The sequence below is a fragment of the Globicephala melas genome, chromosome 9 (genome assembly GCF_963455315.2).
Source record: "Globicephala melas chromosome 9, mGloMel1.2, whole genome shotgun sequence".
In the NCBI taxonomy this organism is placed as follows: Eukaryota; Metazoa; Chordata; class Mammalia; order Artiodactyla; family Delphinidae; genus Globicephala; species Globicephala melas.
Window position 1 is genome coordinate 16972843 of NC_083322.1, and position 15403 is coordinate 16988245.

Sequence of the window (15403 nt, forward strand, 5' to 3'; positions counted from 1 at the left end):
GCTGCAGAGTAAAGGATGGAGTAGGCATAATGGGGCTGGAAGTTGGGGTGGCCGAGTAAGAGGTTTTTTTCAGCAATCCAGACAATTGTTTTGACCTCTAAAGCCCACCCAGCTAGTAGGAGTCATATGGATCCACTCTTATCCCACTTAAAAACTTCTTGTTCCGTGTAGTTTGTTGGTTACAGAAGTCAGGAGCTTTTCATTCAGCACTAACAATGAAGGAACTTGACCTCAAATAGCTTTTGCTCTTTAAGTCTCCCATGAAGGTACTGTTACTCATTCCTACACCTATTCTACCTCAAATATTGATTTGTTAGCATCTCATTTTACAAGAATTAGAGCCACAGAGACTTGATTTAGGAAAATCTATGTTACTGAGGTGTAACTGAAATGCAAGAAACTGCAGATATTTAAAGAGTGCAATTTGATAAGTTTTGACACGTATACAATCATGAAACCATCACCATAGTCCAGATAATGACTAGATTTCATTACCCTCAAGTGCCCCTTCATAGTCCCTCCCTTCTGTTACCCCCAAATAAGCAACCACTAATCTGCTTTCTATCAGTATATATGTTTGCATATTTTATAATTTTATGCCAATACCATGCTTTCTTGATTACTGCAGTTTTTAATAATTCTTGAAATCAGGTAGTGTTAGCTCTCCAAATTGTTCTTTCTTTTCAAAGTTGTTTTGGCTGTTATAGATTGTTTGTATTTCCATATGAAATTTAGGGTCAGTTTGTCACTTTCTTTTTAAAATTTTTATTTTATTATTTTTGGCTACGTTGGGTCTTCGTTGCTGTGCACAGGCTTTCTCTAGTTGCGGAGAGCGGGGCTACTCTTTGTTGTGGTGCGCAGGCTTCTCACTGCCGTGGCTTCTCTTGTTGCGGAGCACGGGCTCTAGGCGCGCGGGCTTCAGTAGTTGTGGCATGCGGGCTCAGTAGTTGTGGCTTACGGGCTCTAGAGCTCAGGCTCAGTAGTTGTGGCACATGGGCTTAGTTGCTCCGCGGCATGTGGGATCTTCCCGGACCAGGGCTCGAACCCGTGTCCCCTGCATTGGCAGGTGGATTCTTTTTTTTTTTTTTTTTTTTTTTTTTGCGGTACGCGGGCCTCTCACTGTTGTGGCCTCTCCGATTGCGGAGCGCAGGCTCAGCGGCCATGGCTCACGGGCCCAGCCGCTCCGCGGCATGTGGGATCTTCCCAGACCGGGGCACGAACCCGTGTCCCCTGCATCGGCAGGCGGACTCTCAACCACTGCGCCACCAGGGAAGCCCTGGCAGGTGGATTCTTAACCACTGCGCCACCAAGGAAGTCCTGTCAATTTCTTTTTAAAAAGCCTGCTAAAGTTTTAACTGGTATTGCATTGACTCTATACATCAATCTGTGGAAAATTGACATCTTTACAGTAATGAGTCTCCCAATCCGTGAACATGCTGTGTGTCTCTCCATTTATTTATTTAGATCCTCTAATTTCTCTTCAACAGTGTTTGGTAGTTTTCAGTATATAGATATTGTACATTTTTTGTTAGACTTACTAAGTATTTCATAAATTTGTATGCTATTGTAAATAACATTGGTTTTAGTTTTGATTTGCAATTATTAATTGCTAGTGCTATACAAAAATGCAGTTGATTTGGTATATTGATCTTTTGTCCTTCAGCATTGCTAAAATTACTTATTCTAGTAGCTCTTTGGTAGATTCCATTGGACTTTCTGCATAGACAGTCACACCATCTGCAAATAAAGACAGTTATACTGCTTCCTTTTCAAAAGAGATGGGATTTGTTTGTTTGTTCCCTAGTTGCACTGGTTAGAACCTCCAGCACAGTGTGGAATAGAAGGTAGAAACTGACATCTTGTCTTGTTCCTGATTTTAGGAAAAAAGCATTCAATCTGTCATAAATTAAGTATGATGTTAATTGTACTTTTTTTGTAGAAGCCCCTTATTAGGCCAGGGAAGTGTCCTCCTTTTCCTAGTTTACTGAGTTTTTATCAGTAAAGGATGTTGGATTTTGTCAGATACTTTTTGAGATGATTATATGATTTTTCTTTGTTTAGATGTTAAAATAGTGAATTATGTTGATTGACTTTTTCAAATATTCAACCAACCTTGTATTCCTGGGTAAACACTACTTGGTCATGGTCTATTATACTTTCTATATATTGTTGGATTCAGTTTGCTCAAATTTTGTTTAGAATTTGTGTTCGTGAGGGACATTAGCCTGTGGTGTTCTTTTCTTGTAAGTCTTTGTCTCGTTTTAGAATCAGAGTAATGCTCACCCCATAGAATGAGTTTGGGTGCTTTCTGTTTTCTGGAAGAGCATGTAGAATTGGTATTACTCTTTTTTTCCTTAAATGTTTGGTAAAAATTTACCAGTGTAGCCACCTGGGGCATAGGAGTTTCTTTGTGGGAAGATAGTCTGTGAAGTCTAATATTAGCACTTTCTGTCATTTTTTTTTTCCTGATCATTCTGGCTAGAGATTTATCAGTTGTATTGATCTCAGAGAATCAGATTTTGATTTCTATTATTTTCCTGTTTTCATTTCATTGATTTCTGCTTATTTTGAACTTAATTTTTTAATAGACTTAATTTTTTTAGAGCATTTTTTAGGTTCATAGCAAAACTGAGCAAGGTACAGAGATTTCCATATGTCATTTCTCCCCCTAGTTTCTTTTTTTTTTTTTTGCGGTACACGGGCCTCTCACTGTTGTGGCCTCTCCCGTTGCGGAGCACAGGCTCCAGACGCGCAGGCTCAGTGGCCATGGCTCACGGGCCCAGCTGCTCTGCAGCATGTGGGATCTTCCCAGACCGGGGCACGAACCCGTGTTCCCTGCATCGGCAGGCGGACTCTCAACCACTGCGCCACCAGGGAAGCCCTCCCCCTAGTTTCTTAAGGTAGAAGTACAAAGATCGTTAATTTGAGGCCTTTCTACGTTTCCAATACAGGCATTTAGTACTATAAATTTCTCAGTAAGTACTGCTTTTGCAAAGGCCTGCAGAAGAAAATCCTTTCTTTCCTGTCATTCACACAAAGCCTTTCCAGTATTGTCACTTTTGTCTGCTAAAATAAGAATTGTAAAGCAGCATCTGCAGGGATAAAGGAGAAAGTTTAAACTCACAACAGTTCCTTTTCATATGCATTTTGCATGCTTGTACTAAGTAAGGAAGGAAGATATTGCATATTTTAACTCAGGAAAATATCTTTTTTTTTTTTTTTTCTCTGCGGTACGCGGGCCTCCCACCGTTGTGGCCTCTCCTGTCGCGGAGCACAGGCTCCGGACGCGCAGGCTCAGCGGCCATGGCTCACGGGCCCAGCTGCTCCGTGGCATGTGGGATCCTCCCCGACCGGGGCACGAACCCGTGTCCCCCGCATCGGCAGGCGGACTCTCAACCACTGCACCACCAGGGAAACCCAGGAAAATACCTTTTTGACAAAGCTATCTTATTGAATACTTACTGCAGTTATTTCTTTACTTTGTTTCACTGAAAAGGCCTATCCAGTTAATCCTCTTCAGTTAATCCTCTCCAGTTAATGTAAATAATGGAAAGGAAATAATAATGAAAGGAAAACTAGTTTTATCCAAATCATTTGAAGGAGTACCTCTTTGCCTCAAAGCCTCACATTTCTACAGTTGTGAATAAAGACTAAGGTGGTACACCAAGTCACCCTTACGTTTAAATTTGTTTCTGAATATAAAGTATAATAAATCATATCTTTGTATTTCAACCATTATGCAGAAACCTGCATTAACCTAATTTTGGATAATCTTTTAGAACCAGTATAAACCAACATTAGGAATGCACAGCAATAATACTTAACCTCTATTAAACATATTACCCTGTGAGGTAGTGTGTTAGATACTTTACATGGATTATCTCATTTGATGATACACTAAAACCCCATGAGGTTTATTTTTAGTCCCATTTTACAGATAAGAAAACAAAGATTTAGAAAATAACTAGTCTAAGGTCCTACAACTGACTGGTAGAATTGGAGCTCTAACCCAGCCTTCGTTGATCTTAAGTATGTTATACACCTTTCTTCTATATTCATATACTTTATAAGAGGCCCTATTTTACTGTAAATATCACATGTTGACTTGAATAAACAACCCATTAGAAGTTACTGCTGTGAATTACTCAAGTACTCTTAACAGAAAAGGGTTGTTTTATCATTAATTCAAAAGAGGACAATTATTTTTGATGAAATTCTTGATCCTCCACAGAGACAATATATTTGAAATATACATCTGGCCTGGAACTCGGGAACACTGTGTAATTTCGTTTCCTGACTTAAAGCTCTGATGCCTCCACTGATTGTTGTGACAGGCACGTGATCTCACCTCTTGGAATGCTTTTTTTTTTTTTAACGTACCAGCCCTTGAATAATAAGTAAGATAATATAGCTCACTCTGATACTTACTGGAGGATGTAAAACCCTGGAGTTAAACTTTTTCCTTAACGGAAAAAAAAAATACCTCTATATATTTAAAGATTTCAAATTGTTGTTTGAAAAACTGATGCATTATCTTTATAGTGACCCTTAACATTAAAAAGAAAAGACTGAGTAATGGATTTCATTCAGAATTTGAGTATATCTCATATGTACATAGGTAACTTATAATAATAGCTAATCATATTTCTATTAATATTAGCTATAATATCTTAAGTGCTCTACATGGATCATTTAGTTTAACCCTCACCACAACTCCATTAGATGTAGGTATTGTTATCGTCATTATGTTTAGTCATGTGATTATTTGATTAAAATCTGCCTCCCACACTGGATGGTAAGCTCCGTGCAGTCAGCATCCATTTCTGATTTTGCTCACTATGGTCCCCTGTGTGCACAGAGCCGGCCATACAATAGCGCTTAAATGCTGAATGAATGAAATGAATTCTTAATAGCTAATACTCATTACCTTGTGATGATGTCTGCCTCCATCAAAGTAGTGATGCTTTCTCTGAAGTATTAAAATACATGTCATATGATCTGTGTAAAATCTAAGTATTTGAACTCATCAGTCTTTGGTGGCCACATCTTGACATCGTGCTGATTGAACTCCTTAGAAATAGAGCACAATAATAGATTTCATTACATTTAGCATTTTTTTATTGTTTTCAGCTTGACTAATCATGATTTGAATTGCTGTCATGCTGTGTGCTATTTGTACAGAATTTAAAGTTCTTGGTTACTTATTTCACGTTGCAAGAAATGTAATTCTTTCATGAAACCCTTGCAGCTTTAAGAAAGTAAAAATAGCAGGTGCCTCAGTTCCCTTCTTCAGTCTACCATCCTTATGAATATTGTTTTCATTTGGCTTCTTTTATAAGGGAGAAGACGTCAACCGGACACTAGAAGGTGGAAGGAAGCCTCTTCATTATGCAGCAGATTGTGGGCAGCTTGAAATCCTGGAATTTCTGCTGCTGAAAGGAGCAGATATTAATGTATGTAAAGAACACTGTCATTCTAGAAAAAATTCTTGTATGCTTTTGGGTAATTGTTTTCTGTAGATTTATAAAATAGTTACTGGTGGAAACCTCATATGAAGTAAGAATATAGTCTGAAATTATACCAAATTTCTGTAACTTAGAAATACATAGTTGTGATTTTTTTAAAATAAGCAGAACAAGTTGATTTTTTTTTAACTGATAAAACTGGGGGGTAGATGTTTCCTTTTCAAGTTCTAAAGCAATGTGAGAGTTAGCACTATCTGTAGGTGGCAAATAGCTATCACCCAATGGAGCATAGGGCTCTGCAGTCATGAGAAATCTAAACTGGATTTTTGGACAAAAGTCAGACAGCAGTCATCTCTTGACTCTTGCCTTTTGTAGCTGTTGCATTTCAGAGTTTTAGAAAAATGTTTAAGTAACCATGACAGCAAGTGAGATGAACTTTTCACATCTCAGGGGATACCATGTCACGTGGCCCAATTGTGGCAATCTTTTACCTCTTCATTGGCTATGTTCCACCCCTCTCGAGATTCCCTTCCTGCACCACATTGGCACGTCTACAGTAATGTGGAGTTGAGGCTCAGAGGGGTTAAGTAATTAGTCATGCAGTAAGTGGCAGAGCCCAGATTTGAGATGGGGTCAAAGCCCTGCTCCATCTGTTTCACTAGGCTGACTCCCAAGGAGAAACTGCGTGTGGGCTTGGGCCTCTAGCAGCTCCTAAGAGGCTAAAAATGGGTAAACACTGATTTTGAAATATTTATGAGCATTCCCTAATTAGATCTAGAAGGAAGGAATAAATGAAAAATGGATGAGGTGATCTATATCTTTATTATTTCATAGGCTCCAGATAAACATCATATTACACCTCTTCTGTCTGCCGTCTATGAAGGTCATGTTTCCTGTGTGAAATTGCTTCTGTCAAAGGTGAGGTCAATTGCTGATTTTTATTGCTTTTTCCATTACTATGTAACTGTTTAAGCTAAGTATTTGGTTGTTAATTTACTTAAATTTTGTGTGGCATCAGGGACAGAAAAACTAGAGGTAATATCCAAAATTGAGGTCTAGAGCAGTGTTGCTCAAAACAGCTGGTCCACAGGCTGTTTGTTACCAGTTCATGGTGGGTAAAGAGGTTGGGCTAGAAAATAAGTCAACACAGTCTCTCCTTCATCAAGAATATCTTGCTATTTAAAAAAAGTTAGCCAAACTAGGCATTGTAGTTAATAATCAGTAATATAGAAAATGTTGTCCCATGCTAGTAACAGTTTGCAGACTGGTACCATATTCACATACCACGGTTTGAAATTTGTATAAACTTCATTTTCTGTAGTACGTACTGAGCAAGATTATTAGAGGCAGATTGCTGTAAGGGCTCTCCAAGTCATCTGGTTTCTTGATGTGATTGAGATCATGGTAAATTTGTAGTTTTCCAGTGTTTTACCTTTGCTATTACAAGCTCTTAGATGAAGTTCAATGTCCAGCCTCAGAAATTAACCAGTCAGTTGCAGCCATTCTAGGTGTATAAGATGGGACCTGCAAATCTTGGAAGACAAGAAATCTTCATAAAATAAGGCACCAGTATCAATCCCAAGGTTATCATTTCATGGCCATACTCTGGAAAGTGCTGTTCATAACATTTCATTTGGAATTTTAAAAATAAGCCCTGCTAAAAGAAGAATTAGAAATTAAATGAGTAAATGTATATGAAGCATTTTGCCACAGTATCTGACACATAATAAGTACTCAATAAATAGTAGCTCTTATTACCTCTACGACTAAAGAGGATTTTATGCTTCATAAATTGAACTTCAGTAAGATTTGGAGAACATTGAGAAAGTAGCACATTTGTCTCAACACTTCACTTTTCAAAGATACTGTCTGAAAGCAGTTAATTCAGGTCCTCTAAAACTAGGGGGTTTACCCATACCTTCATGTTAAACACAACTACCGGATTCCTTTAAATGTGTGGTGGTGGTGGTTTTTGAAAAACCACCGGGGGAGGGGTTGGGAGGTTTTGGCATATGGCAACAGGAGTTTTTCCATATTATACACCGTACTGATATGAAAAGCCAAAATAAAGGGGGATATTATTCTTTGCCACTGTAATGGATCCAGGATCTGTGGTAGGATGTACTCACAAAGATTTCCAGCCACTGTCTTTCTCCTTACTGTCTATTCCTCCACAACACCCATGAAAAGATTAAAAAGTACCTTTGAAAACTACTGGATAATTTCATCCCTGGGGGAATATTTTTGCATATTAATGTTAAAAACTCGTTGTCGAAGGCTACAGATATAAATTTACATTTCATGAAAGATTTTTATAATTTCAGTATTTTGTTGGTTAGGACCCTGTATTGCAAGTAACTAAACCCGGCTCACACAGGCTTAAGCATTAAAGAGATCGTGTTGACTCACATAGGTCTACAGTCGAGGCACAGCTTGTCCATGGGCATAAGTCACGTGACCAGCATCTGACTTCTCTTTTGGATATTTCTCAGCTCTTCCTCAGTGTTGACTTAATTCCCTTGGCCTCAATCTATCTGCTAAGTGTAGAGCAAAAGAAACAGTTAATACTGTATTATTGATATATTTGAAAGTTGCTAATAGGGTAGATCTTTAAAGTTCTCATCAAAGGAAAACAATTTTTAAACTATGTGAAGTGATATTAATTAAACTTATTGTGGTAATCATTTCACAGTATATAAACATATCAAATCATTATGTTGTATACCTTAAACTAATAGTATTATATGTCAGCTATATCAATTACAAATTAATAAATTCATAAGTCAGAATTAAAACAAACAAGAAATGAATGGTTCCTTCCTTCCCCTTCTTTCTCCCTCTTTCCCTGACCTTTTCTATCTAGCCAAGGGTTTTCTTCTCTGAAAATAAAAAACTCCATGGGATCCTTTTTAGCTTAGGGCTCTGGTCATTTACTAAATGAAATGCCCCTAAGCAAGCTCCTCCCTCCTAGCCAGATCTCAAACTGTAGGTCAGAGCTGTATTTCTTTCTGATAAGCTTCTCTTTCCTCCTAGGACAAACAGAACAAGATGTAATTATTCTTATGATAGAGCCAAAACCGTTGTTCCATATTTCTTATTCCCAAAACATGATGCTCTAGGTGACCGAGACCTTGTGGCTATAAGATTCCACTGTTAAGATAGAATCTTCTACATAAAATAAGTTCATGAAAAGCTGGCTTGATTTGAATGTACATTAGGCCCCTGATATGTTATCCCAGAAGGGTCTTTATAAATATGTGCTGTGTTGCTGAATTACTGGTTATAAGTTGAGTTTCCTGACTTTAAGTAGTTTTTTAATTTTACTTGTGCCCATAATATTCTTTCATTTGTGTCTGATCCTTAATTTTTATAGCTAAACAAGTGACATTCAGAGATGGCTGTATTGATGGCAGACCATTTGTAACCATGTAGAGCTGTTATTGATTTTAGATGAAAGGTTTTTTTTTTTACCTTTTTGAAAGCAACATAAAATTTAGTTCTTTTTTCAAAATTAATTACTTCAATTTTATTTTTGCATAAGCTCCTTTAATGTGTACCCTATAGTTCTGTTAACCAAATTTTTGAGGGGGGAAACTGTGCTCTTTAAAAAATCCTTAATTGCTAAAATAAGGCTATTCCAGTGCACTTTTTTAAAGTGCAGTCAATGTTTGTATTATGAAATCTGGTTTATTCTGTCTTTTATCAAAAGTAGAATCTTTATCAATTACTATTGTATGTAGTTTAGAAGTTTTCCACATTCATTGACATCTCTAATGTACAACTGATCCGTGAACAGCAAAGGTTTGTATTGAACCAGTCCACTTACACACAGATTTTATTCAGTAGTAAATGCTGCATATACTGCACGATGCATGGTTGGTTGAATCCACATATGTGGAGGAACTGCAGATATGAAAGGCCGACTGTAAGTTACAAGTGGATTTTCAACTACAGAGAGGGTCAGCGCCCTTAACCTCCCCCCACCACGCTGTTCAAGGGTCGACTACATTATTCCACTGGTATATCGTTAGCATAGGAAAAAAGCCAAAACAATAAATTTTAAAACTCAATATGATCACAACTAATAGAGAAACACAAAAATTACAGAAAACAAAAGAATGGTAGAATGTATAAAATCAAACTCTATGCTATATGCTGTATTACTTACTGGACTTTTTAAAAAAACTTTAATGCGATGGAAGATGAAGTTTATGACACAAGTAAAAATTTAAAACATTTAATTCTTTATTGTCCATATAGCAAAAGAGGAAAGTAACATCTGTGGGAAATCTAATATAATCTTTGTTTATATAATCTCCAAATACATAAGTATAATCATCTCCATTTTATGGATGAGGTGACCATCTGTCCTGAGGAGGTTAAATAACTACCTGAAGTCTAATAGAATATAATGAAATCAAGATTTGCTCCAAGTTATATGACTCAAAAACCCATGTTCTTTCTACTACTTGAGAGTGGCTTTCAGACTTACTGTCAGGGATAGCTATGAGAAATGATTATGTATATTTCCGCAGGTAAAAGATATTTGGCCTGATTTTTAATTGATACATTCATGAATGAAAAAAATGTAGCGATCAACACTTGTGGGACTTCCACTTGAAGCCTGAGGTCTGAGCACATGCCATGGTATCTCCTTTTTGCCCTCTGATGACAGAAAAGATGTTTTTAAAATGAATGAATCAACATCTGTTTTAGACCATAAGACAGCAGGGTTCATTAGACAAGAAATTATAATGAAGCCTTGAGAGACAGAAGGCAGGTAGGATGAAGTTGAAGAAGAAAACATTCCCAAACACGAGCATGAGAGGACTGTTGGTGAAAGGTAGGAGTTGATCCAAGGCAGCTTGAAGCCCAGAAGTGGTCAGTACCCTTGAGGAACAGATGAGTGAAGAGTTGGATGTGCTTTCAGGAAGAAACAAATGAGACCCAGAGGTGAAGACTGAAGGAGGTATGCAAGAAGTCAGTATGTGAATAAATCTAAACAAATATTGAAATACAAAACAAACATGAACATTTAAAATAAGCTAAAACAAGGCTCCCCTGGTGGTGCAGTGGTTAAGAATCCGCCTGCCAATGCAAGGGACACGGGTTCGAGCCCTGGTCTGGGAGGATCCCACATGCCACAGAGCAGCTAAGCCCGCGAGCCACAACTACTGAAGCCCATGCTCTGCAACAAGAGAAACCACCACAATGAGAAGCCCTTGCACTGCAACAAAGAGTAGCACCCACTCGCCGCAACTAGAGAAAAGCCCACGCGCAGCAATGAAGACCCAATGCAGCCAATAAATAGATAGATTAATTAATTAAGCTAAAACTATAGAACTGTTAAATAATAACTTAACAAGAAGCAAGGGAAATGAACAAAACTCCTGGTATTCTCACCAAATCCAGAGTACATGAGAAACATTAGTAAAACTGGTGAAAGGAAACTGATGAAGCAGGTAAAAAATGCAGGCTCGAGAAGCATCCTGGGTAATTGAGTGGTCCCAGGGAGTAAGAAGCCCAAGTGAGAGTATGAAACAGAAGAAGTGGCAGCTGCACAGCAGTCATTAAGAAGGCCAAGCCTAACAGACTTCAGCCTGATGTTATGAAAGCAAAAACAGACGGTGTAAGCACCTGTCATTTTGAATCATAATTATCTCACGGTTGAATAAGGTTCCTCCTTCTTTGCCCTAGAAAAATCTTAACAGGAAATTTTTGGAATAAAAGAGATATTTAAAAGATGTATAAAAATATTACTGAACTGATCTTCCTGATTAGAATCTCAGATACCTGAATAATAGCAGCGTTGCATGAACACATTATTTAGAAGAGAGTTAATCTTGAAGTGGTACTCTTGAACTATAATGTTATAATCAATGGATGTTCATAAGTCCAAAATTCATTTATTTTTCAGTTACATATAATTTGAAATCATCTAGTTTCTGTGTAGTTAAAGAAACAGTTCTCTAAGAGAAATAATAGTTTACCTGTAGCATTAATACACTATCATGTTAGACATTTCCTTTAACAGTACAGTATATATAGTATTTAATATATACCAAATTTCTATAATATTTATACTTATTAAAATTCTTTATAATCTATGTAATCCCTTTGATAATAAAGGATTTTAAGAAGTATCCTTATTTTCTAAGGAAAACTGTTTCTAAATAATCCACTAAAGGATATTGTGGGGAAAGGGGAAATACTTAACATCTTTAAAAGATAATACAAGTTAACCTTTAAGTTCGCTATCATTTAGAATTCAGACAGGTAAGCTTTCAGTCATTTACTCTAGTGTGGTTTATACTCTGTCCTTTATATACTATATATTAAAAATGACCAGTCAACCTCCTATTAAAACAAGAATTCTTTTAAACAAATAAATAGAAAAATTACCCCAGCATGAGAGAATCACAGATCTCATGAACTGAAAATTTAATGAAAGTTTTTAAAACATTATAATTACTGTTTTATTCTTAGATTACAGAAACAAACTGACAGTATACTTGTTATTATAAACCCATTTGTTGTTAGTGATAATACGAAGCTATATCTGAGAGAGAAAAGTCCAAAAGAAACTTTGCTTTTTTGTTTTCCATCATTTCTCTGCTTTATACTGTGTCAAAGAATTTACCTCCTTAGCTCAGTGCTTTGTGACAGCCTGGAGGGGTGGGATAGGGAGGGTGGGAGGGAGGGAGACGCAAGAGGGAAGACATATGGGAACATATGTTTATGTATGACTGATTCACTTTGTTATAAAGCAGAAACTAACACACCATTGTAAAGCAATTATACCCCAATAAAGATGTTAAAAAAAAAAAAGAAGAATTTACCTCCTTAGGATATCTGCTGTAACCTTACAACGGAAATATGTAACCACTGATGCTTGTGCAACTCTGATGTTAGTGAGGCACAGCTGTTTCAGACCACTCTGTACATTCACTGTGTGGGACAAATGAGTGAGAAACAAAGGTTTACTCAACAACCTTCCTTTTATAAAAAGAAAGTCAAAATGATTAACGTCTTATGTACAATTGCTGTAGAGAAGAAAAAGTACTAAAAATCAGTCTGTTAAGAAAATATAGAAAACCACCTTATCTGATAACACTGATGATTTTGCCCCATGTATTTTCCGTGCTGTATTTTAAAAAATCAAGCGGCCAGTTAATAATAAAATTTGAATACCCCTCTCAAATACCAGCATTGTCAAATCCTCAAGAAGGATGTACGGTACAGATTTTGCTGCTTGAATTGAGAATCAAGTGCGTAAGATATAAGGACTTAGAAGTCAACCCTTTCAGCCTAAATAAGTAGGTGTGCTGGTAGGTAGAAACATTTTTTTACTCAAATTACTCACTGTTCCACTCCCAGTAAAATCTAAACAGTTTCACACATTCTCAAGCACACATTTTATGATTACTTGGAATCCCCAGAGTTCTCCATATAACATGGGCAGGTTTGGTTTCAAAAAAATTTTAGGACAGATGACCTGCAAAGAACTGAGCAATGCCTTTCTGAATTGCCTTAGTTTAAGAAACTGTGTTAGAGAAGGACTAGCAGAATTGATACAGCTAGAAAACTTACCCCCCTAAATAACTGAAGAAACCAGTTGTTATGCTGTTTTGATATATCTCACAAATCTCATCCACAAGTATGCCCATTGTAAGCTCACTGTTTTTTTACCTATTTAGCTCTTTTAGACTGGAGTGCATCATTATTTTAGATAGTTTCTGTTAGTGACATAAACTGTGTGTTGTGACATCACACACCCCCAAGTTTGGTTCTGAGTTCTCCTTCCTAATACCTTTGGGGCTTTGAATAAATTCCTTATCATCTCAGTCTAAGCATCCTCTTCTGCAACATGGGGCCAGTACTCATCACATAGAGTTGATGAGCAGGTAAATTAGCTCATAGTTAAAATAGTACTTATACATAGGAAATGTCATTTAAGTGCTTTACATATATTAATTCACTTAATCATCACAGTAATCCTATGAAGTAGGTACGATTTTTATCCCCCATTTTACCATTGGGGAAACTGAGGCCCAGGGCATTAGGAAGCTTTCCCAGGATCACATAGCTCGATAGGAGGAGAGTTAGGATTCAAACCCCATCACTTTGGCTCCAGAGCTTGTGTCTGTAACCACTACATTACACTGCCTCTCAGTGTAGCCAAGTAGTTAGAAGAGACACTGTATGCAAGTCATTGACAGCAATACTGAGCTCATCATAAATTCTCAGTAAATACTAAGACCAGTTAGGATTGATGCAGATGACTTTGATGTATTTCTCAGAAAAGGGAAGACTTGCTGCAAGAATGAGGGTTCCCTGAAAAGCAAGCTTTATGAAAATGACTGTTTCAAATATAAACAAACTTTTCATCCAAAACTTACAGTGTACCACATCATAGGTAATATATTGGCTCACTATCTGAATGTCTTTGGAGAGAAGTAATTTGAAGGCTCATTTATACTTTCTCCCATCCCTTGTATTTCCATGATGAATTTCTCTCTGAAACCTTGAAATGATCTTTCTGTTTTTGCTAGATATGACTACAGTGGAGATGTTAAAAATCATATTTTCACAAGGGGTAACATAAGAACAAATCTAAGACCATTATATATGCAACTGAAAATGAACTGTAGTCACTGTCTCCAAAGGAGAAATAAAATGAAGAGAAATGTAGAATACATGTCATTCCCTGTTGCATGGTTAGCATGTTGTTTAGAGAGGCAGAGGGGGTGCAGATGAGGAGCATGGCATTGAAGTTAGGAAAGCAAGATTTAACACCTGGTCCTATGGTTTCATATCCAATGAAGCACAGTTAACAGATAATAAAGGACTATGACAAGTGCTGTAAGGGAAGTAGGGTTCAACTGTAACAAAAACTCCTACTACAGAGATTTAAACAAGAAAGTGGCTCTTCTTTTTTGTGGCTGAATAATATTCCATTGTATAATTAGTTCTTATTTTTAAGAGAGATTAAGAGAATTTTTGATCTAGGAGTTACTGCTGAAATCATGTTAGGTTTACCATTTTATTTGCAGAAAGTAGCACAGAAAGGTTAAGGTACTTGCCTAAAGTTACACAGCTAATTTGTGGTAAAATTGGGTGGCCAGGTTCAGTATGTCCTTGAACCACACCACCTGCTTTTTCTTATCTTGAAGTGTAGTTGATGTACAATATTATATAAGTTACAGGTATACAATATAGTGATTCACAATTTTTTTAAATTGAAGTATAGTTGATTTACAATATTGTGTTAGTTTCAGGTGTACAGCAAAGTGATCTGGTTATACATATATATGTGTGTGTATATCTATATACTTTCAGAAATTCTTTTCCCTTACAAGATATTGAATATAGTTCCCTGTTCTATACATACATCCTTGTTATTTATCTATTTTATATATGGTAGGTGCATCTGTTAATCCCATACTCCCAATTTATCCCTCCTCACCCTTCCCCTTTGGTAACCATAAGTTTGTTTTCTAAGTCTGTGAGTCTGTTTCTGCTTTGTAAATAAGTTCATTTGTACTGTTTTTTAGATTCCACATAAAAGTGAAACCATAAATTTGTCTTTGACTTCACTTAGTATGATAATCTCTAGGTGACAACATGGATGGACCTTGAAGGCATTACGCTAAATGAAATACGTCAGAGAAAAATACTGTATGATCTCACTTATATATGGAATCTACAACAAAAACGAAACAAACTCAGATACAGAGAACAGATTAGATTGATGGTTGCTAGAGGCAGGCGGCTGGGTGGAGGGTGTGTGGGGTCAAAAGGTTAGAGGCCTAGAATTATCAGGTAAGTCAGTCCTGGTGATGCAACAACGGCACGGTAGCTATCCTTAGTACTGTATTATATACCTGAAAGCTGGGAAGACAGTAAGGCTTAAAAGCTCTCATCAGAAGGAAAAAAAA

The 15403-nt window shown here is 37.0% G+C and overlaps 1 protein-coding gene across 1 annotated transcript in view; it reads left to right on the forward strand.

The window, feature by feature from the left end:
• The window catches only part of MTPN (myotrophin), a 61486-nt gene that overhangs the window by 31792 nt on the left and 14291 nt on the right, over positions 1-15403 (forward strand). The window contains exons 2-3 of the mRNA XM_030853927.2: positions 5340-5453; positions 6300-6383. Of these exons, the coding sequence (XP_030709787.1) occupies positions 5340-5453; positions 6300-6383 (198 nt within the window). The remainder of the gene's footprint in view (positions 1-5339; positions 5454-6299; positions 6384-15403) is intronic.